Raw genomic sequence first — 24,371 nt, 5'->3', positions numbered from 1 at the left:
CCCAGCCCGTGCCCGGCGCCCCTCCCCTCCAGCCCGTGCCCGGCTTCTTCTGGGAACGAGTTTGCTGACGTGTTCCCATAATGCTCATGAAGCTGGAGCTGCACCCCATCTTCTCTTTTTATTAAGGTTTTAGCCGGGTGCGGGTGGCTCTCGCCAGTCATCCTAGCTACTCAGGAGGCTGAGATCTGAGGACCGCAGTTCGAAGCCAGCCCAGGCAGGAACCATCTACAGGAAAAAAAAAAGATACTAAAGCAGAAAGTTGAGGTGTTGGTCAAGTGGTAGAGGGCTAGGCTTGAGCAAGAAAGCACAGGTACCTCGCTCAGGTCCTGAGTTCAAAGCCCAGGACTGCCACCTCCCAGTGACACCATCCCCGCGCCCCCCCCCCCCGAAAAAAGTTTTAAATGCACGCACGGAAGAATGACAGAGATGCACAGAACATTTTGGTCTCTTCTCTTGTATTCCACTGATGCCAATATTCTAGGTCACTTGGACACATTTTCAAAGCTTAAAAGTGAACATGTGCAGAGTACAGTTTTGCCCGAGTCTCAACTTTATCTTACTTGTTTTTCCGTCATCTACTATTACTCTTCCATCCTGACTTTTCCAATGTGTGTTCACCATGATATCACATAGGAGGAACACAACACATGATTACAAACGGGACAAATCCATTCAGTGGCCTTTTAGAAGTGAGCTGTGGTAGAGAAGGCGGTGGCAGGTGAGATGGAGTGGGTGTGTCAGTGAGAATTGGTTGTCATCTGGTGCTGTAGGCTTTTGGACTCCCTCTTCTTTAAGATGTGTGAGGTGATGTTCTGTAATCCAGAACTCTGAAGCCAGTGTTGAGTGAATTTTGAATTCAAGACCAGCCTAGTCCACATAGCAACATTCTGTCTCATAAACAAATGGAAGTTTTTTTAGAAATCATGATTAAAATTAGCAGGCCCCTGAACACTTCCTTCCAATTTAGCTGACTATTTGAGACACCACTGTAGGAGGGCTTTTCAAACTGCACTGTCTTAGAGTTTTATCTTCTATAACTCCATTTTGGTTCTGTGACTCCATCTTAAAGGAGGACTTCATCCCCTAGAGACTTGTTCCTTATTGTTTAACATTTAAAGATATATGTAAGCCATTGTTCTGTTTCTAGGTAACAATCATAGTAATGGGTTATAAAAGTGATCATAGAGGGCTGGGAAGGTGGCTCAGTTGTAGAGCGATTGCCTTGCACGCATGAGGCCCTGGTTTTGATTCCTCAGCACCACATAAGAAAAAAGAAAAAAGCTGGAAGTGGCACTGTGGCTCAAGTGGTAGAGTGCTAGCCTTGAGCTGAAGAGCTGAGGGACAGTGCCCAGGCCCCATGACCAGACCCCCCCCCAAAAAAAAATGATCATAGAAGCTTCATGGTTACAAACATGTTACCCTGCTCATGATTGCTTACAGCGTTGTTTTAGCTTCTGTAACTTCATGCTTGGCTTGCACCTGTAGGAAAGAACCGTTAGGGACTTTCCACCCCTGAGCGAATAAGGGGGGTGGGCTTTCCGCTTTAAAGAGGCCATGAGACCAAGCTTGGCACTGCACTTTTTTGGGCACCCAATTGCCCGGTGTAGTTCTGGCTGGTAATAAAAACTTTCTTTTGGCTGTACTCTGTGTCTGCGTGGTCTCTTCAGTGTCTTCCCCTTCAACATCACTTTCAACTTTTTCCTCCAGGAAAACAAATTTTAACAGTATTTATCAAGATTAAGCCAATGTTTACACATAAATACTATCAAAATCCTAAAAAAAAAACTAGGATCATGCTAACTTTAAATCTCTCTCTCCTCTCCCCTCTCTCCTCTCTCCTCCCTCTTCTCCTTTTTTTCCCTCTTCTCCCTCTCGCCTCTCTCTCCTCGTTTGTCATTGGGTTTGAACTCTGGGTCTGGGTGCTCTCCCTAGCTAGCACTCTACCATTTGAGCCACAGCACCAGGAAGTAAGAGTCTCATGGACTTTCCTGCCGGGGTTGGCTTTGAACCATGATCCTCAGATCTCAGCCTCCTGAGTAGCTAGGATTACAGGCATGAGCCACCAGCACCTGGTATAACTTTAAATCTCTTTAATGATCCCAAAAAACTTAAACTTGTGTATCTGGGGAAAAATGGTATCACATGGGATTAACTTTGTTTACTGTGTGATTAACAAGTTTGACCCTGTTACCTACTGAGGCACTTTTAAAGAACTGTGCACTTTAATTTCTTTCCCACATGCCTTTTTAGGTCTTGGATAAAATCTGTTGATTGCATCACTTACAATGTAATCTGGAGATGTGCTTCTTTACGTTGCCTCCAGTAAAACTCCTGAAACAATTTAAAACAGTTTACTGTTTGGGAAGAACCTGATGCCTGACTCCATCTTTAAGCTAGTAACTATCTTGTAAGGTATAAGTTATACAGCTGACCAGGAGCCCGACCTGGGAATGAACAGTAGAAGCAATTCCCAGGCGACTAGGAATATAAACAATCCTTTGGAAAACCTCAGGCAGGCAGGTGCTGGAGGGCCCGGTGACCCAGCAGTCAGGCCCTAGACAGTGTTTAAGAAAGGAATCCTGCAGTTTAGCATTTATCTCCTTGAGACTCCCTGTGGTGCAAGCCAACCAGTTTAAAGTACATCAGACCTCTGATCTAACCAACAACCTGTTTCTGGTCCTTTCCTGCTTTGTAGTGTGCCAATCATACTATAGAATTGTTTTATGATTTTCCCGTGATCTATAATAATTTGTTATAAGATGCTATGATGTATACAAAGTCCCTGCCTTCCCTAAAAAGTACTATAACCCTGGGCTCGGGGCCTCTTAGCGTCACCAGTTACCTGGTGTGTGGAGGACCAAGCTTGAGCTTGCAATAAAGACTCCTTTGCTTTTACATTGGTGACGGTCTCTGGTGGTCTTTTGGGTAAGGATTTCCGAATTCGGTTTTACATTTGGGTGTTTTGATTTTCTAGTTATTGAAGTAGGGGGTGTCTAGACTTGCATTTTTTGGTATAAACTTTTATTTTTTTCTGTAGCTTTCAACTGGTCTTATTTTCCTTTGTGTTTTTTTCCACCCCATATGTTACTGGTGGTGCTGTATGTTGTCAGTGCTGCAGATTCCGGGGAAGGAACTGTGGGACAGGCAAGGCAGCGCTTTCACCTCCCAGGGACCTCTCTGGCACAGACCATGGTACCACAAGAATCCAGGGGACAGTTCTACCCTTTTCAACTCGCAGACCTCCTGCAGTGAGACTGGAAGACCTTCTTTTCTGTCCTCAGTTCTCCTGTTGCCCGCTTTGGGCATTTGCTTGGTAGTTATACTGGGGATTGCAGTGGGTGCCGAGCTGCGATAACCCACGTTAGCACCACTGACCGTTCTTTGTGCTCTTGCCATATAAATGAGAGCTTCAGACATTGTGTGTTCATCAGCATTCGTGGGAGTTATCTTTAAAACCAGATAGGAGGGAACCAAGCATTGGTGGTGGCTTGTGCCTCTAATCCTTGCCACTCAGGTAGGTGAGATCTGTAGATAGCAGTTCAAAGCCAGCTCAGGCAGGAAAGTCCATGAGACTCTTATCCACAATTAATCACCAAAAAAGCCAGAAGTGGAGCTGTGGCTCAAGTAGTAGAGTTCTAGCCTTAAGCAAAAGATGTGCAGGGACAGTGCTCAGGCCTTGAGTTCAAGCCCCAGGACCTGCCCCTACTTACAAAAAAGTCAGGTAGGAGGAGAAAGCCCATTTTGTATGGGTGCTTGTTTCACAGATGGAAGCATAGACGTACAGAGGTGTCACGTGATGGGACTGTGGCCACACAGCTGTCAAGGGTGGAGCTAGTGTGTGAGCACTGTCTGTCCCTAACCCTTGGGACCACTCCTTCAGTTTTTAAAAAAATTATTCAATATTATCTTTTTTTTTTATTCCAGTACTGGGGTTTGAACTGAGGCCTGGACACTGTTACTTGGCTTTTTCACTCATGTCTGGTATTCTGCCACTTGAGCCACATCTCCACTTATGGCTTCTTGGTGGTTAAAGCCAACTGGGGCTGGTTTGAACTGTTATCCTCAGATCTCAACGTTCTGAGTAGCTAGGATTACAGCTGTGAGCCACCAGCATCTAATTCCTTTTGAATTCTGTCCATGTGATTTTGTCTTATTGTGTAACTGGCCTTTTTAAAAAAAATTTAAAGTTAGGCATTGCATGTGATAAATTTTTTTGGATGTTATCCTGTAGAGGACTTGTTTTTGGCAAGAGCTCCTGGCCTAGGTGCTCTGTCCTCCTGCTCAGTCACCTCTGTTAGATCAAAGACAGAGATGTGCAGCCACTCTAGCTCTAGTTTGCTTTATTCTCAGCCCCTAAACTTTACTTGCTACTAGCTTTATTTTCTCCTGCGTGGGTCCCTACATTGTGTTTTTCTTTTTAATTTAAGGTTAAGCCTCAAAGTCTGCCATAGCTCTTCTCAGCTTCAGTCTTCCAGCCACATTTTCCAAGCTGACAAATTCCTCTAGGTGGGAAGGAGTAAGATTCTGGACTTCACAGGCTTGCTTTCTTTACAGGTTCTGAGGCCATGAGATTAATAAAGTGTTTTATTTAGTGTCTTGGTTGTGTTTAACTTTCCACTTTTCTGCAGGGAGTTGGTTTAAAGTTCCTGCATAACTATTGCTAGAAGTCATTTTCTGCTGTATTGTTTTGTTGTAGAATAATTTAACAACTATTTTACGTAAATACTTTGTATCTTTATTTCTTATTTTTGTACCCATGCACTTACCCCATGTACAGGTTTGAAATGGAATTGTGTTAGAAGTGTATAATTTTTTCCAGGTACTCTATTTTATCTTTCATCTGCATTAGAGGAGATAAACTACCTTTTTGGTTTCCATGACATCTTTTCTTCTCTCCTGCAGGCCCGTGCTCTAACACCTCAGACTGCAGAAACAGATGCCATTCGATTTTTGGTTGGGACACAGTCTCTTAAATACGACAATCAGGTAACTATTTCTGAAAAATGGATGCATGCTAATTGCTAAGCTTATACTTAGTTTCATAACCAACTTGTTTGGATCTTGAATTTTTTTTTTTTTGGTGGTCATAGGGCTTGAACTCTGGGCCTGGGCGCTGTCCCTCAGCTCTTCAGCTCAAGGCAAGTGCTCTACCACTTGAGCCACAGTGCTACTTCCAGTTTTCTAGTGGTTAGTTGGAGATCAGAGTCTCACAGACTTTCTGCCCAGGCTGGCTTTGAACTGTGATCCTCACATCTCAACCTCCTGAGTAGCTAGGATTACAGGTGTGAGCCGCTGGTGCCTGGCATCTTGAATTTTTTAAAGCAACATATGAGAGAAAGTTTAACATCACACAAACAAAATAAGCTTTTATTAGTTTTAAACATCTTTCCAAGCCAACACTTTTATACAACAATATAAAATGCTTCATTTGCGCTAATTTAAACTTAAACTTAATCCATTTTAGTGTTTGTTTAGGGGTTTTGGGGTTGGGTAGGATTTCCTGTATAAATGGCAGAGACACAGTTGGGGGAAGGGTGGAGGGGATGGGATGGGGGTGTTTTTAGTTGCTCCTAGCACTCTATCTAGCTGAGCCAGGTGGCACTCAGTGAAGTGTAGGGCTCCAGGTTATCACGGCTGTTGATCGAAGTGGGCATACAGGATCTTACACCGTTGTTGATATGAGCACTATAGTAGACACTTGTGAGCTTTGGATTCCGTTGTTGCTGAGGGACCTGAGCAGGTGGGTGGATCTTGCTGGGCTTTGTTTTCCTCATTGCTATAATGGGGGTAAAATCATCTACCAGATATGCCTCACAGAGACATGAATTGTGGCCTTGCCCTCACACCAGTAAGAGGTACGTAAAGTCATGTAAAAATGGTGGAAGGCAGGTATGAGGCATTGTTAGACACGGGAACAGGGCATTGGCGTTACCTGTCAAGGTGTGTTCATGCTGGATAGGGCTGAGGGAAGCCTGTACTCTCCCTTGTTCCTGAGTGACTTCACATTGATAGTCGTTAGGGCAACTCTTGATGTTTGACATATCTGGTAGTTTTTAAAATTCTGTTTTCTTTTCTAGTCCTGGGGCTTCACCTCAGGGCATGGGCACTGTCCCTGAGCTGCTTTTGCTCAAGGCTAGTACTCTATCACTTGGGCTACCACACCACTTCTGGCTTTTTCTGTTTATGTGGTACTGAGGAATTGAACTCAGGGCTTCGTGCATGCTAGGCAAGCACTCTACCACTAAGCCACATTCTCAGCCCTTTATTACTTTTTATTATCTTTAACTAGTACAAAAGATTACTACTTACCATGTCAGTTTGTTTTTTAATACTATTAAAAATATTTTATCTGTTACGTAGTTATACAAAGGAATTTCAATTCAACGTGTTAATTTATAATAAAATGCATCTTGATTAATGTCACCCTTTCTAAATAGATCTTTTCCTATATAAAGTGAAAGCTTTAGAGAATGGAAAAAGGGAGTAATAGTTTTTTTTTTTTTGATTAGCCTATGTATATGTCAAAGTAAAAGCTAACAGGAACTCATGAATTAAAAACTAAGTACGGTGATCTACAGTAAAATAGTTCTGAGTAACCCAGTGCCTGGTTTTATCAGCTGTTTGGCAATGATAATTTTCCTTTAGTCCTGTGTGGACCAAAGCAGGATCTGATGTATTATTTAAAAACCACTTTATGGTTGGGCTGGAAAGGTGGCTCAGTGGTAGAGTGCTTGCCTTGCATACATGAGGCCCTGGGTTCGATTCCTTAGTCACCACATAAGCAGAAAAAAAAAGGCCAGAAGTGGCGCTGTGGCTCAAGTGGTAGAGCACTCGCCTTGAGCTGAAGAGCTGAGGGATAGTACCCAGGCCCCACAACCGGACCAAAAAAACCCAAAAACATTTTACGGGCTGGGAAGGTGGCTCAGAAGAGCTGAGGGACAGTGCCCAGGCCCAGTGTTCAGGCCCCACGAGCAACAACAACAACAACAAAAATAAATAAAAAACACTTTACAATTTTCCATTCTACCTCCTAAAAACTTGGAAGTTGCTGGGCACAGATGGCTCATACCTGTAATCCTAGCTACTTGGGAGGTTAAAATATGAGGATTGTGGTTCAGAGCCAGCCTGATTAATCACCAAAGGGGTTGGGTGGGGGGAATCCTGGAAGTAGATCTGTGGCTCTAGTGGTAGAGCACTAGCTTTGAGCAGAAAAGCTCAAGGACAGCGCCCTGGCCCTGAGTTCAAGCCCCAGGCTAGCACAAACAAAATAAAACTTCTGGTATCCCAAGTTAGTTTCCTAGTAGCTTTAGTGTTTAAAGGATGGCAAAATGCTTTATTATATCCTTTAAATTTATACAACTCATGCTTCATTAAAGGTTTAACTAACAGTTTAATATAAAAAGAGAAATGAACACAGCGATGTTTCTGAGTCACAGGAGTTTAAGGGAGGAGAGAGCTTGTTTTCCTGGCACAAGAGCAGTGCCTGGCGGCTGGGGCTGCTTCTAAGGAGCCGGCGCTTGAGGAGTTGACCTGCTGTTGGAGCTGGGCAGGACACATTGATAAGCCTTAAAGACATGCATGGTTTCTTGTTACCCATAGGATCTGACAGCTGCCTGAGTAGGTAAGGTTACAGGCGAGAGCCTCCACCATTCTCTGATTTTAAAGACAGCTCTCACAAATGGTGAACACACAACGTCTTAAGATCTTATTTATATGGCAGGAGCCCGGAGGAAGGAGACTAGAAGAGGGACTGGTGCATACCTGAGATTCCATAGCATGCTCTCACCCTTCAAGAGGGGCTGAGGAAGGTCTCCACAGCCCTTAAATTGGGTGTGGTTATTCCTCCACAACAAACGAGGGTTCTCCTTGAAACGTTAAACCTGATAGTAGTACAGAGTGGACACATTAACACTGGCCTCTCTGTTGCTGTCAGGAAGGAGACCTGGCTGCATTTGAGCCCTTTCCCCAGACCTTGGCCATGTGGTGCCTTTGAGCTTTTGTCTCATGTTCCAGAGGCACGGTTGCAGGCCCAGGAGGTCCTAAATTGGAAAGACTTTTCATTTATCCCCCAGACTGCCCAGCATACTTTGGGCTTTATATATTGGGACTCAAGGATCAAGTAAATAGTATATTACTATGGATAGGTGAATGATCTCACACTACAGGCTACTAAGAATTGGGAGATGATGGCATATATAATTATAATTTTGTTTTTATTTAAATTCATGCCTAAAGGACTTGGGTCATTTTGGGGACAAATACTAATTTACAAGAAAACTTTATTGTTTTACCCAAGGTAATACAGCCAGGATTCTGGTGGCGGAATCCAAACTGGAAGTCAGGTGTCTTGGCTTACATCACACTGTGTGTCAGATTGTAGCAGAGCTGTGCTGAATTTCAGGATTACTGACTTAAACTGGGATTTAAAGGAACCTCATTATCCCCCTGCTGTGGTGGGTGGGAGGTTGGACAAGTCACCCTAGCTCATCAGCAAGGCCGAGGAGTGCTTCTGGGAGCCTCCTCACAGCTGGTAGCCAAACCTTCCAGCTGGGGCTGGCGGGGTAAACCCTGGGACTGCGGGTCAGCGCCTGAAGGATCCTGCCTAGGGGAGTCAATTTTATTTGTATTTTTTTCTTTTTAATTTTCGGGTTTGTTTACTCGAAGCTCAGGTGTGAGGCAGAAAGGCATTGTTTTACTTGGATCCGTGTTTGCAGTCTGGTCCTGGGTCCCCATGCTCACAGTCTGATTTTGGGGTCCTGAGTTCTCAGACTAATCCTTGGTTCCATGCTTATAGCTTAGTCTTTTGTGTGGGGAGGAGTACTGGAACTTGAACTCAGGGCCTGAGTGCTCTCCGTTACTTTTTTTGGTCAAAGATGGTACTGGATCACTTGAATCACAGCTCTACTTCCAGGCTTTTGTTGAGTCTCATAGGCTTTCCTTCCTAGGCTGGTTTTGAACCGTGATCCTCATATCTTAGTCTCCTGAGTAGTTAGGATTACAGCCCTGAGCCACCAGTGCTTGACTGACACAGACTGGTCTTGAGTCCTGTTTTTGTAGTCTGGTCCAAGGTCTCTGTGCTTGTAACCTGGTCCAGGATTTATTTTTGTGCTTGTAGTCTGGTTCAGGGCATTATTCTTGTAGTGTGGTTCAGGGTCTCTGTGATTGTAATCTGGTCCAGGGTCTCTGTGCTTACAGACTAGTCCTTGAAGCTATGTTCACAGCTGTCCTGAGTTCACATGCTTGTAACCTGGTCCTGGCTGTGACCCACCATATTCCTCTAAGACCTGATTCCTGTAGAAAAGGAAGGAAAAGGGTTGAGATGATCTTTATGGTTTCTTAATACATTATAAGTTTTATAAGTGACTTTGGCTTGTCACTGGGAAGTTTAACTTTAAACATTAACTGTTAAGTTCAATATTACATGTTTTAACATTGGATTTTCAAGCTGTATGAGTCTGATCTTCATGATAAACGACAATTACCTTTTTTTTTGTGTGTGTGTGATGGTCCTGGGGCTTAAACTTAGGACTTGGGCATTGTTCCTGAGGTTTTTGCTCAAGCTAGCACTCTAATCACTTGAGCCATAGTTCTACTTTCTGCTTTTTGGTGGTTAATTGAAGGTAAGACTATTACAGAGTTCCCTGTGTGAGCTGGTGTGAACTGAGATCCTCAGTGGCTAGGATTACAGGTGTGAAACACCTGTACCTGGCTGATTAATGCCTTCTTAAAAATCAGATTTGGTGTGCATAGTTCATAGTACACAGAAGGCCTGCCTGCCATCTTCCTACCTGCTGTCCTGTGCTGAGGGTCTCTGACCGTCTTCCTCCTGCTGTCCTGTGCTGTGGTCTCTGACCATCTTCCTACCTGCTGTCCTGTGCTGAGGGTCTCTGACCATCTTCCTCCTGCTGTCCTGTGCTGAGGGTCTCTGACCATCTTCCTACCTGCTGTCCTGTGCTGAGGGTCTCTGACCATCTTCCTACCTGCTGTCCTGTGCTGAGGGTCTCTGACCATCTTCCTCTTGCTGTCCTGTGCTGAGGGTCTCTGAGCATCTTCCTCTTGCTGTCCTGTGCTGAGGGTCTCTCAGCATCTTCCTACCTGCTGTCCTGTGCTGAGGGTCTCTGACCATCTTCCTCCTGCTGTCCTGTGCTGAGGGTCTCTGACCATCTTCCTACCTGCTGTCCTGTGCTGAGGGTCTCTGACCATCTTCCTCCTGCTGTCCTGTGCTGTGGTCTCTGACCATCTTCCTCTTGCTGTCCTGTGCTGAGGGTCTCTGACCGTCTTCCTACCTGCTGTCCTGTGCTGAGGGTCTCTGAGCATCTTCCTCCTGCTGTCCTGTGCTGAGGGTCTCTGACCATCTTCCTATCTGCTGTCCTGTGCTGAGGGTCTCTGACCATCTTCCTACCTGCTGTCCTGTGCTGAGGGTCTCTGACCATCTTCCTCCTGCTGTCCTGTGCTGAGGGTCTCTTGTGCACTCAGCATCTGCACTTAACCTAAGCCTGCAGAGCTTTCTCTGTTGTGTTTCCTTTGAAGCTTGCCTGTATCTACATCAGTTTTTTCAGCTAAGTTGCCTTTGGTGCTTCAGGATGGTGCTCTGAGCACAGAGCATTTAGGATGCTCCTGCAGCTAGGACCTGCCTCTACTCCTAGCTGGCCTGTCACCCACAGACATCCATGTGGAGGAGGGCGCACAGGCCGGGGCGTGGGCTGCAGACGGTGCTGTGGAGGTCACCATGGGAGGAGGGCCATGGCCATCCTTTGAGCCTTGGTTTCTTTACCTGTAGGTATTTTATTAGAGTCTTGTAGATTAAAGCAACTGAAATAAGTAAATACTTAACATAATGCCTGGAGCATTGTATCAGGTGTTTTTACTGTTTTTGTTGTTTTGCTTTTGGCAGTTGATACCTTACTATCCTCTGTGTGTGTGTGTGTGTGTCTGTCTGTCTGTTTGTGTCTGTGTGTGTGTATTTGGTCTTCTTTTTGGCAGTTCTGGAGTTTGAACTGAGGACTTCATGCTTGCTGGCCAGGTACTCTGCTGCTTGAGCCATGCATATCTCTGGCCCTTTTTGCTGTGGTTATTTTTTTGTTGGTCGTGGGGCTTGAACTCTGGGCCTGGGTGCTGTCCCTCAGCTCTTCAGCTCAAGGCTAGCGCTCTACCACTTGAGCTACAGCACCACTTTTGGGTTTTCTGGTGGTTTAGTGGATGGAGATAAGAGTTTCACGGACTTTCCTGCCTGGACTGGCTTTGAACCGTGATCCTCAGCTCTCAGCCTCCTGAGTAGCTAGGATTACAGGTGTGAGCCACCAGCACTCGGCTGTGGTTATTTATTTTTTTTGGGGGGGTCCGGTCGTGGGGCCTGAACTCTGGGCCTGGGCGCTGTCCCTCAGCTCTTCAGCTCAAGGCGAGTGCTCTACCACTTGAGCCACAGCGCCACTTCCGGCTTTTTTCTTTTTGCTTATGTGGTGCTGAGGAATTGAACCCAGGACCTCATGCGTGCAAGGCAAGCGCTCTGCCACTGAGCCACCTTCCCAGCCCCTAATTGAATGTTTTCTTTTTTTTTTTTCTTCTTTTTTTTGAGGGGGGGTGGTCCGGTCGTGGGGCCTGAACTCTGGGCCTGGGCGCTGTCCCTCAGCTCTTCAGCTCAAGGCGAGTGCTCTACCACTTGAGCCACAGCGCCACTTCCGGCTTTTTTCTTTTTGCTTATGTGGTGCTGAGGAATTGAACCCAGGACCTCATGCGTGCAAGGCAAGTGCTCTGCCACTGAACCACCTTCCCAGCCCGGCTGTGGTTATTTTTGAGATAGACGGTTGCTTTTTTTTTTCCTGGCCAGCCAAGATGGTGCTCTTCTTACTTATATTTCCCACCATAACTGGGATGACAGATGTTTACTACCATGCCGGGATTTTTCTGTTGAGATGGAATCATGCTTTTTTTTTTCTCTCTCTCTCTAGTTCAGGCTGGTCTAGAACTGCAGTCCTCCCAGTCTCCGCCTCCTGTGTGACTGGGATGACTGCACCCAGCTTTTGGCTGAGATGGGATCTCTTGAATATTTTTCTCAGGCTGGCCTTCGGCTCGGTCCGATCAGTCTCCTCCCAAATAGCCAGAATTGTAGGGGTACACCACTGGTGCTCAGCCCTCGCTATCCTTTTTGAACATAGCTCTGTTGGATATTTCATGAAGACGTGAGTCAGGGACCTGGGACTCCACTGTGCGTGAGGTATGCAGGACAGCTGGAGCGCCCATCGTGCTTAGAGGTGAAGGTTAGAAGACATGTACGAGGCCTGTGGATGTGGGCTCTTCCCACTCCCGGTCACCTGACTGCCCGTGGGTCTCCCCATTTTTGCTGAGCTGGATGCCTGGGGTCTCCCCACTTCTGCTGGCCGTCTGTGGGTTTGGTAGGTGAAGGAGGGATGTGGGACCAGGTTATCCAGCCTGAGTGGGAAGCATTTGCTTCACAAGAGAAGGCGGGATGTGGTGAGAAGCAAGGCCCACCTTGGGGAGGACAGGATGGGCCGTGGAAGCCAGGAAGTGGCCGGGGATGGGGGACGCGCAGTGCTCAGCTGTGCGGGCGCTGCCCCTGTGGCGGGATGGGGGACGCGCAGTGCTCAGCTGTGCGGGCGCTGCCCCTGTGGCGGGATGGGGGACGCGCAGTGCTCAGCTGTGCGGGCGCTGCCCCTGTGGGGATGGGGGACGCGCAGTGCTCAGCTGTGCGGGCGCTGCCCCTGTGGCGGGATGGGGGACGCGCAGTGCTCAGCTGTGCGGGCGCTGCCCCTGTGGCGGGATGGGGGACGCGCAGTGCTCAGCTGTGTGGGCGCAGTGCTCATCTGTGCGGGGACACGCAGTGCGGGCGCTGCCCCTGTGGCGGGCAGGCAGAGTCAGCAGACGCCGCAGGCCTGCCCGCAGCGCCTGCCTCTGAGGGTGTTTCAGAGATGTGGCACAGTGGCGCCGTTAATGCATTCTTCTTTCAGTGTTAATGGATTTCTAATAATGGCAAATTTGTCAAATACTGAAAGAAAAAATTCTCCAAAAACATAAAAATTATTTCTGACTTTGTATATTGCCTTTTAGTCCGTGTTCATGTGTGATGTTTTATATAATTGCCTACAGTTTTATGCCTACGTTTTTAAAGCTGCCTGTTCTCATATCACTTTTTGTATTTATACTTCTTAAAGATACATGCTATTCTATAGTATGTTCTTTCAGCTCAATCTTTGTGGTAGGCTTAAGTAATCAAATTGTCCTTTCATAGTGGCCCGGCTTTAAGCCCCATGTGGAGGGGGCCACAGGGACAGCCCGGGAACAGCATGGCTGCTACGCACTCAGCCTGTGTTACTATTCCAGTCCGTGGGTGGCCGCAGTCTTCCTCCTGTCCTGTGGTTGGTGGACAACTGGCTTTGCCACCTGCACTGTCCTGAGGAAGTCTCCTGTGACGCTCATCCTCCTCCATGTTCAGATTTGTCTGGTGGGATCACAGTCGTGGCATCGCTGGGTCACAGGATGTGTGCATGTGTATCTAGCCTAAACCTGAATGGTTTCCTCTATAATCACTCATCACTTGATGCTTTCTTCAGTTTTAAACATTTGACATTTTAAAGACATGTGACAGGATCACTGGTCACCGAGGAAGGAGACTTGAGATACAGTGTCGTTGGGTGTGGAGGTGAAATGAAGCAGTAAACCAACGGCCCCCTGGTTCTTTGCTCAGGTGTGTGCTTTGTGAGCGAGCAGCTGTCCTCCCGGAGTGCAGGAAGTAGTGCCCTGATGATAGCTGGAGGGTCTCCCTGCAAAATGTGGGGATGACCTGTCTGTGTTAGGCCAGGCATTGCAGTAGGCTGGTGTCCTGGGCAGGCCTGAGCGCCTCACCCAGCTTTCGGGCTGTGGCTGGCTTCCAGTTCACGGTGATGACAGTGTGTGCAGAGCGTGGACCTCCGCAGTCCTCCTCGTGAGCGTGGACCTCCGCAGTCCTCCTCGTGAGGGTGGACCTCCGCAGTCCTCCTCGTGAGGGTGGACCTCCGCAGTCCTCCTCGTGAGGGCGGACCTCCGCAGTCCTCCTCGGGAGCGTGGACCTCCGCAGTCCTCCTTGAGAGGGTGGACCTCCATGGTCCTCCTCGTGAGGGTGGACCTCCGCAGTCCTCCTCGTGAGGGTGGACCTCCGCAGTCCTCCTCGGGAGCGTGGACCTCTGCAGTCCTCCTTGTGAGGGTGGACCTCCGCAGTCCGTGAGGGTGGACCTCCGCAGTCCTCCTCGGGAGCGTGGACCTCCGCAGTCCTCCTCGGGAGCGTGGACCTCTGCAGTCCTCCTTGTGAGGGTGGACCTCTGCAGTCCTCCTCGGGAGCGTAGACCTCTGCAGTCCTCCTCGGGAGCGTGGACCTCCGCAGTCCTCCTCGGGAGCGTGGACCTCCACAGTCTTCCTTGTGAGGGTGGACCTCTGCAGTCCTCCTTGTGAGGGTGGACCTCCGCAGTCCTCCTCGGGAGCGTGGACCTCCGCAGTCCTCCTCGGGAGCGTGGACCTCCACAGTCCTCCTTGTGAGCGTGGACCTCTGCAGTCCTCCTCGGGAGCGTGGACCTCCGCAGTCCTCCTCGGGAGCGTGGACCTCCGCAGTCCTCCTTGTGAGGGTGGACCTCCACAGTCCTCCTCGGGAGCCTGGACCTCCGTAGTCCTCCTTGTGAGGGTGGACCTCCACAGTCCTCATGAACCCTCCACAGTCCTCCTTGGGAGCACGGGACTCTCTATTACTTGAGCCACAGCTCCACTTCCAGCGTGTTTGCTTGTTTATTGGAGATAGTAGTCTCTCTTTTTTTAACTTGCATACAGATGTTTTTTAAAAATTAATTTACTGTTATGGAGAAGATGTTCAGAGGGATTACAGTTAAATGAGTCACACAGTGTCTTCTGTTCCCTCACTCTCTCCCAGTCCTTCCCTCCCGTCTCCACCCACCACTTGCATAGTTCACTTTCATCAGTTCCAGTGAGCTCCACTGCTGTACTTTTTCATCCATTTTCCCTCAAGTTCTGTATTCCCCCCAGCCCTTCTGAAGATAGATGTTTAATACACCATGCATAGGTGAAGAATAATCACAAACTAAAAAAAGGGAAAAAAGTTCAATAATAGTCTTTTGGATTTTTCTGTCAGCTGGCTTTGAACCACAGTCCTCAGATCTCAGTCTCTTGAGTAGCTAGAATTACAGAGGTGAGCCATCAGCCTGGCCCATGATTATTTTCTTAATATAATTTTACCTGTGGAAGAATTATGCTTTCTTATTGCTTTGAGTATTGATAGGAGTACAAATTTGGAAATCATTGTAATTTCTTTTTTTTTGTTGTTTTTTTTTGTTTTGTTACGGTCGTGGGGCCTGAACTCAGCCTGGCGCTGTCCCTCAGCTCTTCAGCTCAAGGCTAGCGCTCTACCACTTGAGCCACAGCACCACTTCCAGCTTTTTTCTTTTTGCTTATGTGGTGCTGAGGAATCGAACCCAGGGCCTCATGCATGCAAGGCAAGTGCTCTACCACTAAGCCACCTTCCCAGCCCCAAATCATTGTAATTTCTATAACAAATATCCAGAAAGGTATATAGATATCATATTTAATCTTTTCACTTAGTAACCTAAATTTAATTACATTGTAATATAAATGACCATAAGCATTTACATATGTTGGCCTTATTTATTTTTTTTGCCAGTCCTGGGCATTGTCTGAGCACTGTCCTTGAGATTCTTTTGCTCAAGGCTAGCACTCTACCACTTGAGCCATAGTGCTACTTCTGACTTTTCCTGTGTATGTGGTACTGAGGAATCGAACCCTGGGCTTCATGCATGCTAGGCAAGCACTATGCCACTTACTCACATTCTCAGCCCCTGGCTTCATTTTCAAAAAGAATTGAAATGTGTTAAAATAGTCTTCCCATCTTAGTCACTTCTAACCTGAGGAAAAGAAGCTGACTGGAAAGCAAAACAAGCTCTGGGGGAATAAGGTAGCAGTGGGAGGGGGAGGGCTAAGAAAGAGGGAGAATGAGGATGAATGTGGTCCAGGTAGTTTGTTTGCATGTATGAAAATAGAACAGTGAAACCTGTTAAATGGTTTTAGAAGTGAGAGAAGAGTAAGGTAGAATGATGAGGTGAGGTGATTTGGATACATAATTTAGCAGTGTAGAAATATTACATTGAAACCCCTTTGTACAAGGAATGCATGATAAATAAGCAAGCATAGGTCAAGCAGATAACAAATGTTTTAAAACACATTACCTTTTCATCTTAGTCACTTCTTTTTCTCTTTTTTTTTTTTTGCTGGTCGTGGGGCCTGAACTCTGGGCCTGGGCGCTGTCCCTCAGCTCTTCAGCTCAAGGCTAGCGCTCTACCACTGGAGCCACAGCACCACTTTCAGCTTTTTCTGCTTGTGTGGTGCTGAGGAATCGAGCCCAGGGGGCTGGGAAGGTGGCTCATCTTAGTCACTTCTGACTTGCACCTTAAAGTTTTGAAACTTGTTATTCCTAAGGTGATGTACAGAGGGTTCCAGTTCTACAAGTCGGGTAGAGAGTTCATCTCTTCTTGGACAGTGTCACCCCTGCCTCCCAGTTTGTCCCTCCTGTTCCCACCTACATGTGTATAGCTAGAGAGTACCATTTGTTCACCCTTTGTCCCTCCATTTCTGTGCCACTGTCTTACCTTCCCAAGGACAGAAAAAGGAACAAATAAAACACAAATAAAATAAAACAACAAAGGAAAAAACCCTCCTTTCTATTTCTTGGAGCTCATTTTGATAAATATTAATTAAATACTTAATTTATTTTTGCTGGTCGTGGGGCTTGAACTCTGGGCCTGGGCGCTGTCCCATAGCTCTTCAGCTCAAGGCAAGCATTCTACCGCTTGAGCCACAGTGCTACTTCTGGTTTTCTAGTGATTTATTGGAGATAAGAGTCTCACGGGGGGGGGGGGGGGGGGGGAGGGCTGGGAAGGTGGCTCAGTGGTAAAGTGCTTGCCTTGCATGCATGAGGCCCTGGGTTCGATTCCTCAGCACCACATAACCAGAAAAAAAAAGCCAAAAGTGGCGCTATGGTAGAGTGCTAGCCTTGAGCTGAATTGCTGAGGGATAGCACCCAGGCCCAGAGTTCAGGCCCATGACCAGACCCCCCCCCCCAAAAAAAAAAGTCTCATGGACTTTCCTGCCTGGGCTGGCTTTGAACTGCGATCCTCAGATCTCAGCCTCCTGAGTAGCTAGAATTAAAGGTGTGAGCCACTGGCGCCTGGCTAGATAAATATTATATATGGCCAGAGGCACACATCCTCCCCTGACTGTCCTCCTGTGGTCTCACTGTGTGTGGATGTCTAGAGTCCTGTATATTTTAGATCCCAGTGTATTTTACATCTAGCTTCTGCATATGAGAGAAAATATGCACCATTTGTCTTGATGATCTTGGCTTACCTCACTTAACATGATTTGCTCTAGGTTCATTCTTTTCCCTGCAAATGACATACTACTATTCTTTTGAATGGCTGTGTAATATTCCATTGTGATAGGTACCACATTTTTTGGGATCTCATCAATTGCAGTACATGTGGGCTGTTTCCATAACAGATAATGTGACTAGTGCAGCAGTGAACATGGGTGTGCAAGTATCTTTACAGTATCCTGGCTCGTGATATGCTGGGTAGCTGCCCAGGAGTGGTATGGATGGATTGTTAGGAAGGTCTTTGTTTAGCTTTTTGAGGAACCTCCAGACCGCTGTCCAGGGTGGTTCCCTTTTCCCCCCAACCCCGTCAACATTTGTTGTTTGAATTCACAATGTTGGACAACCTAACTGAGATGAGATGAAATCTCAGCGTTGTTTTGATTTGTGTTTCCTTTATAGCCGGAGACGATGAGCATTTCCTCATGTGTTTCTTTGTCATTTTACCTTCTTCTGAGAAGTCTCTCATCTCCTTTGCCCTTTTAGTGACTGGTTTATTAGCTTTGGGAGGGGTTAGTTTCTTGAGTTCCTTGTATACTTTGAATATTAGACCTTTGTCATATATACTGCTGGTAAAGATCTCCTCCCAGTCTGTTGGCTGTGTTTCTTTTTTCTTTTTATCTTTGTTGTTGTTGTTGTCTGTCTTTCTAATTTACTATGTCCTCTGCTGTGCAGAAACTTTGTATTTTGATGTAATCCCATTGTTCAAGTCTCTCGCTTATCTGCTATGTCTCTGGGATTCTTTTAAAAAAGTTTTGCCATTGCCTATAAGTTCAACTGTTTCTCCTAGTTCTTCTTGCAATAAGACATTGAGGTCTTTGATCAACTTCCTTCCTTCCTTCCTTTCTTCCTTCCTTTCTTCCTTCCTTCCTTCCTTCCTTCCTTCCTTCCTTCCTTCCTTCCTTTCTTTCTTTCTTTCTTTCTTTCTTTCTTTCTTTCTTTCTTCCTTTCTTTCTTTCTTTCTTTCTTTCTTTCTTCTTTCTTTCTTTCTTTCTTTCTTTCTTTCTTTCTTTCTTTCTTTCTTTCTGCCTGTACTGGGGCTTGAAGTCAGGGCCTTGATTGACTTTTTCTTTCAATACTGGTGTTATATACTCAAGCCATACCTTCAGTTTTGGTATTTTGTTAGTCAATCAGAGATATGGGTTTCAGGAATTTCTCTTTCCAGGCTGGCCTACAAACACAATCTACAGATATGAGCCAGGTGAGAGCTGGGCAACAGAGGCCATGTTATGTAGCTTACCTGCACAGGGACGTTGGAGAGACAGTAGTAGGCATCAGACTACAGGAGTGCTATAATGCTACTGAAAATATCGTAGTGAAAGCTGCTTCTGCTTTGAAATACATGTTTGATTCTTCTTGTGACCATGAAGCTTTTTTTTACAATACCAAGGAACTGAGACCCTGATATGACCCTTTTTTTCTTTGTAGATTCACATCATAGATTTCGATGATGAAAATAACATTATAAATAAAAATGTTCTCCTCCATCAAGTGGGTGAGATCTGGCATATCAGTGCCAGCCCCGCAGATAAAGGTGTGCTGGCAACCTGCTACAACAAGAGTAAGTGTGGCTTTATTTGGTACTTGTTCACTCCTTGGGCTGAGATGTCAGGCTGATCTTGTATGGCTCATAGGTCAATGCAGATTTGTACAACCTGACTGTGGATGAGGGTAGGGCCCGCAGGAGAAGCTGCGGGCATGAATAGATGCTGAGGGTGTCCTCGGACGCAGACTGGGACCTTAGCTGGGCATATGAGTGGGTATTGAGGGCTTAGTACAAACCTGGGTTTGAGGGTGTGTTTGCTCATGCCTTTTATGTATGTATGTCACGTGGGTGTGGTATATGCGCTCCCACATTCCCCGTGTGTGTCATGTGTGGGTGTGCTGTGCATGCTCACACTATCTCTGCATATGCCATATGTGTATGCTGTGTGTGCTCATACTGTCCCTGTCTGTGTGTCATGTGTATGTGATCTGTGTGTGCTCACACTGTCCTTGTGTGTGTGTCATATGTGGGTGTTCTGTGTGTGCTCACTGTCTGTGTATGTGATATATGCTGTGATCTGTGTGTGCTCACACTGTCCTTGTGTGTGTGTCATGTGGGTGTGTTGTATGTGCTCACATTGTCCTTGTATGTACCATGTATGTGTGCTGTATGTATTCACACTGTTTGTATATGTCTAATGTGTGGGTGTGATCTGTGTGCTCACATTGTCCCTCCTTGTATGACATGTGTGGATGTGCTACATGGCTCACACTGTCCTTGTGTGTCACGTGTGTGCTCACATTGTCCTTATATATGTGTGCCGTGTGTACACACACTATCCTGTATGCGTGTCATGCATGGGTGTGCTATGTGTGCTCATACTGTCCCTGCTCGTGTAACATGTATGGGTGTGCAGTGTGTGCTCATACTGTCCCTGCTTTTATGTCAAGTATGGGTGTGCTATGTGTGCTCCTACTGTGTGTATGTGTGTGATGTGTCTATATGCTGTGTGTGTTCACTCTGTCCCTGCGTGCCATGTGTGGGTGGGCTGTGTACTCACACTGTCCCTTCACGTGTGTCATGTGGGTGTGCTCACACTTCCTATGTGTCCTGTGGGCATGGTCTGTGTGTTCACACTGTTTGCATGTGTGTGTCTTGTGTGGGTTTAATCTGTGTGTTCATGCTGTCCCTGCATGCCTGTCCTGTGTGTCCTTTTGTGCCCACACTCTGTCTGAGTGTCCTGTGTGGTTGTGCTTTTTCTCTGTGCTGTTACAGGCAGGGGCATTTCCCCCCAAGGGGTTCCGACATCTACAGACACTGCACATATGATTGGATGCCACTCTGCCCGGAGAGGCACAAGGGTGTGCAGCCTGGCTGCTCTGGCAGCGAGCTCCAGGGCCAGTGAACCTGTCGGTGGCAGTGCCATGCCCGAGCTCACGGCACAATGTTGGCAGGAGCTTCTCAGACTGGGTACGGCACCCTTGGGGTGGCCGGCAGTGTGGGGCGCTGGAGCTACAGGATAAATGTGGTGTGTCTGTCTGTACTGTCAATTGTATTTGATTTTAAGCAATGAAAGCATTATTCATGAATGTAAATATGTTGCCAGGCAGAATGCAAAATTTCCAAGAGTCATGAATAAAACATGAGATTGCTAAGGGCAGGGGTCCCTTCAGAGAGCGTGTTATTTATACACTTAACAGTTTGTAAGGGACATAGCCTCTTTCATGAACTTTCCCTTTCCGTCCCCTGGTGAGTGGCAGAGAAAAGGACAGCAGCTCAGTCGGTTCTGCATGGAGCAGGGGCCGTGGAAGGGAGCTGCAGGTGCAGATAGCCAGATTTGCAACACAACCGTTCTGGTGACCATTCTCCCCTCTCACTTCTTTGTGAGTACTGAGGGCCAGGGTGGCTGGCGTACGCTCCTCTGAAAACGCGGCCTTCTCTTCTGTGGCTTCTCTGAGCCCCAGTGGGAGGCTCTGCTCCTGTAGACTCAGGCTCACCCCGAGGTGAGGATCAGACGCCATCTGCACACCTGGATCCCGCACGGGGAATGCTGGCCTGCTCTCCACTCCTGTGTCCTCTGACGTTGGCCTCTTCCCCTGTTGTTTTTGTCTTCTGGTCCAGGTTTAGCTCCATTTCTGTGGGAACTAGACAGGAAAATACTGAAACATGTTGCTAGGCAACATTCTCACAGTGGATGAAGAGGTCCTGGTGGGTCCTTTGCATCTGGACTGGGGTCTAGGACTGAATTCTGTAGAGGGTTTGGCTCTGGGCCCGCCTGAGGGCAGTGGTTGGTCCTGCCCTTCAGGGTGGTGAGAAGCCCTGCTCTTTCGCCCTGGGGCAGGCACCATGAGCCCCCTGCAGAAGCTGCGGCAGGGCCCAGGCACCTGAGGTGCCTCTGGGACAGGTTCCAGGCCACTTCCCCTTGTACTGGTATGCTGATAGTGAGATGGAATGCCTCCTGTGTTCTGGGTTTCATGTGCTTATCTAGGAAAGTGGGAGTTGGCTTTACTCATGATCCTGGGCCCAGAAAAGGTGATATACTTGAGAGAGAAGGGGAGGGAGAGAGGGTGGATGGTAGATGTGTAGATGTGTGGCTGGGGAACAAGGATTTTTGGAGGCCCCCAGGGGGCCTCAGTGCCTGTTGTATTGCTGTCTTGTGGATGGCAGGCTTTTTTTTTTTTTTAGATCCCTTCCTCAGTTCAGATGTTATGTGAAAGCATCATGGCATTGCTAGCCCCTACCTTTAATTTTCATGCAAACTGTGATATGGAATGAATATTTGTATTTCATTTAATGATGTGGGCATGTCCTGAGAAATGCATACGAGGCGATTTTTCATTGACATCAGAGTGCTTTTCCACATCTTGATGGTGTGACTTACCACAATCTAGGCTCCACAGCACGTATTTATGTTCTATCCTGTTCTCTTGGGCCTTGAACTAATCAACATAAGGGCCAAATCCAGCCTGAGACAAAATCATATGATCAGAAGACTTGGTGAAGTCAGATGTGGTGACCCAGAGTAGAAAGGCCACTGCAGTAATTACTACTCAAGTCTTATAGTAGCTCATTACCATTATCAAGTGTTCTGTACTGTTAGAAATGTTTTTATATTTAAAAAATTTTAAAGTTCATTTTACATTGTATATTATTTTTTATTTAAATCTTACTATAAACGTGATATACAAAGTACCTTTCTTTTTTCTTTTCTTTCCTTTCTTTCTTTCCTTTCCTTTCTTTCTTCCTTTCTTTACTTTCTTCCTTCCTTCCTTCCTTCCTTCCTTCCTTCCTTCCTTCCTTCCTTCCTTCCTTCCTTCCTTCCCTTCTTCCCTCCCTCCCTCCTGTTGTGGGGCTTGAACTCTGGGCCTGGGTGCCATCCCTCAGCTCTTCAGCTCAAGGCTGGTGCTCTACCACTTGAGCCATAGTGCCACTTCTGGCTTTTTTTTTTCTTTCTGTGTATGTGGTGCTGAGGAATTGAACCCAGGGCCTCATGCATGCAAGGCAAACACTCTACCACTGAGCCACCTTCCCAGCACCAAAGTACATTTCTTTTTGGACAGTGTCACCCCTTCCCTCACTCTTTCCATTTTTCCCTTCCGTCTCTACCCATGAGTTGTATAGTTCATTTTCAACAGTGTCCTGGGAGTACCACTGCTGCTTTTGTATACTGTTACAGTTGTACAAGCTACACTTTTGTAGACTGGCAGCACCCTGGCTGCAGACCAGCAAGCAGTGTATAGTGCTCCAAGCCTGCAGTATGATGGAACTTTCTGGTTCCATGGAAATTTTATGGGAGCCATTGCACGTGCAACGGAAGATCACCATGCAGAATATTGCTGTGTTTTATGGATCTTAGTTCTCCCCTGATTAACACACACACACACACACACACGCACGCACGCACACACACACACACACACACGCACACACACGCATACACACTCACACACATGGATTGACTGTCCTGCTTTTCTGTGTTTTATGGATCTTAGTTCTCCTCTGACTAATACATGGACTGACTGTCCTGCTTTTTTGGCGTGTCTGCCAGCCAGAGTGGCAGCTGTGGTGGCTTCTCTGCTGGCTTCTCCAGGAGACGGAAGTGCGGACTCACCGAAAGCTGAATTGATCCGTCTGTTCTAGGATTATTACAAGGTTTTACTTAAGGTGCTTTTTTTTTTTTTTTTTAAATTTTGGCTTGGGGTTTGTAAAGAAGTAATTCAGTGAGGTGACTTGGTGTAGTAAGAGATAGGAAAATCGCAGAGAGGTATCAGTCCACCCAAGTTATGGGAAATATGTTGTTTTAGCTCAGTGACACCGAAAAGTTTATGCTTTATCAACTGCAGCATTCAGCCTATTCTAAGTAATAGTCTCTTAACTCTAACTGTAGAGACATCACAGACATAAATCCTCCACCTACCTCCATTTTGTTTACCCCCCCTCCCCCCAGGAAGATGCAAAGTTGCTGGAGGTCTAGATAGAGAGCTCTGTGTTGGAAACCTGAACAGGTAGTTTTCTGTAATAGAGGAAGCAAAGAACACACAGTGGCCTGTACCTGGGAAGACCAAGAGAGACCTCAGGACTCTGTATCTGGAGGCCTGGACAGAGAGGGAGATCCCAGAATACTGTACCTGGAGGCCTGGACAGAGAGGGAGACCTCAGGACACTGTACCTACAGGCCTGGACAGAGAGGGAGACCTCAGGACACTGTACCTGGAGGCCAGGACAGAGAGGGAGACCTCAGGACACTGTACCTGCAGGCCTGGACAGAGAGGGAGACCTCAGGACACTGTACCTGGAGGCCAGGACAGAGAGGGAAACCTCAGGACACTGTACCTGGAGGCCTGGACAGAGAGGGAGACCTCAGGACACTGTACCTGGAGGCCAGGACAGAGAGGGAGACCTCAGGACACTGTACCTGCAGGCCTGGACAGAGAGGGAAACCTCAGGACTCTGTACCTGGAGGCCTGGACAGAGAGGGAGACCTCAGGACTTTGTCCCTGGAGGCCTGGACAGAGACTGTGCAGTGTTTCAGGACTCTGTGCCTGGAGGTCTGGACAGAGAGGGAGACCTCAGGACACTGTACCTGGAGGCCTGGACAGAGAGGGAAACCTCAGGACTCTGTACCTGGAGGCCTGGACAGAGAGAGGGACCTCAGGACACTGTACCTGGAGGCCTGGACAGAGAGGGAGACCTCAGGACTCTGTACCTGGAGGCCAGGACAGAGAGGGAAACCTCAGGACTCTGTACCTGGAGGCCAGGACAGAGAGGGAGACCTCAGGACACTGTACCTGCAGGCCTGGACAGAGAGGGAGACCTCAGGACACTGTACCTGGAGGCCAGGACAGAGAGGGAAACCTCAGGACACTGTACCTGGAGGCCTGGACAGAGAGAGGGACCTCAGGACTCTGTACCTGGAGGCCTGGACAGAGAGGGAGACCTCAGGAC

General features: G+C 47.2%; 1 protein-coding gene across 2 annotated transcripts in view; it reads left to right on the top strand.

Moving 5' to 3' along the window:
* Tssc1 (tumor suppressing subtransferable candidate 1) overlaps positions 1-24,371 on the top strand; it is a 131,383-nt gene that overhangs the window by 816 nt on the left and 106,196 nt on the right. For both annotated transcript variants that reach the window (XM_013028881.1, XM_013028883.1), the window contains exons 2-3: positions 4,903-4,986; positions 18,869-19,001. In XM_013028881.1, the coding sequence (XP_012884335.1) occupies positions 4,903-4,986; positions 18,869-19,001 (217 nt within the window). The remainder of the gene's footprint in view (positions 1-4,902; positions 4,987-18,868; positions 19,002-24,371) is intronic.

Source organism: Dipodomys ordii, unplaced genomic scaffold (genome assembly GCF_000151885.1).
Source record: "Dipodomys ordii isolate 6190 unplaced genomic scaffold, Dord_2.0 Scaffold115, whole genome shotgun sequence".
Classification (NCBI taxonomy): Eukaryota; Metazoa; Chordata; class Mammalia; order Rodentia; family Heteromyidae; genus Dipodomys; species Dipodomys ordii.
This window is presented reverse-complemented; position numbering and strand designations above follow the sequence as displayed.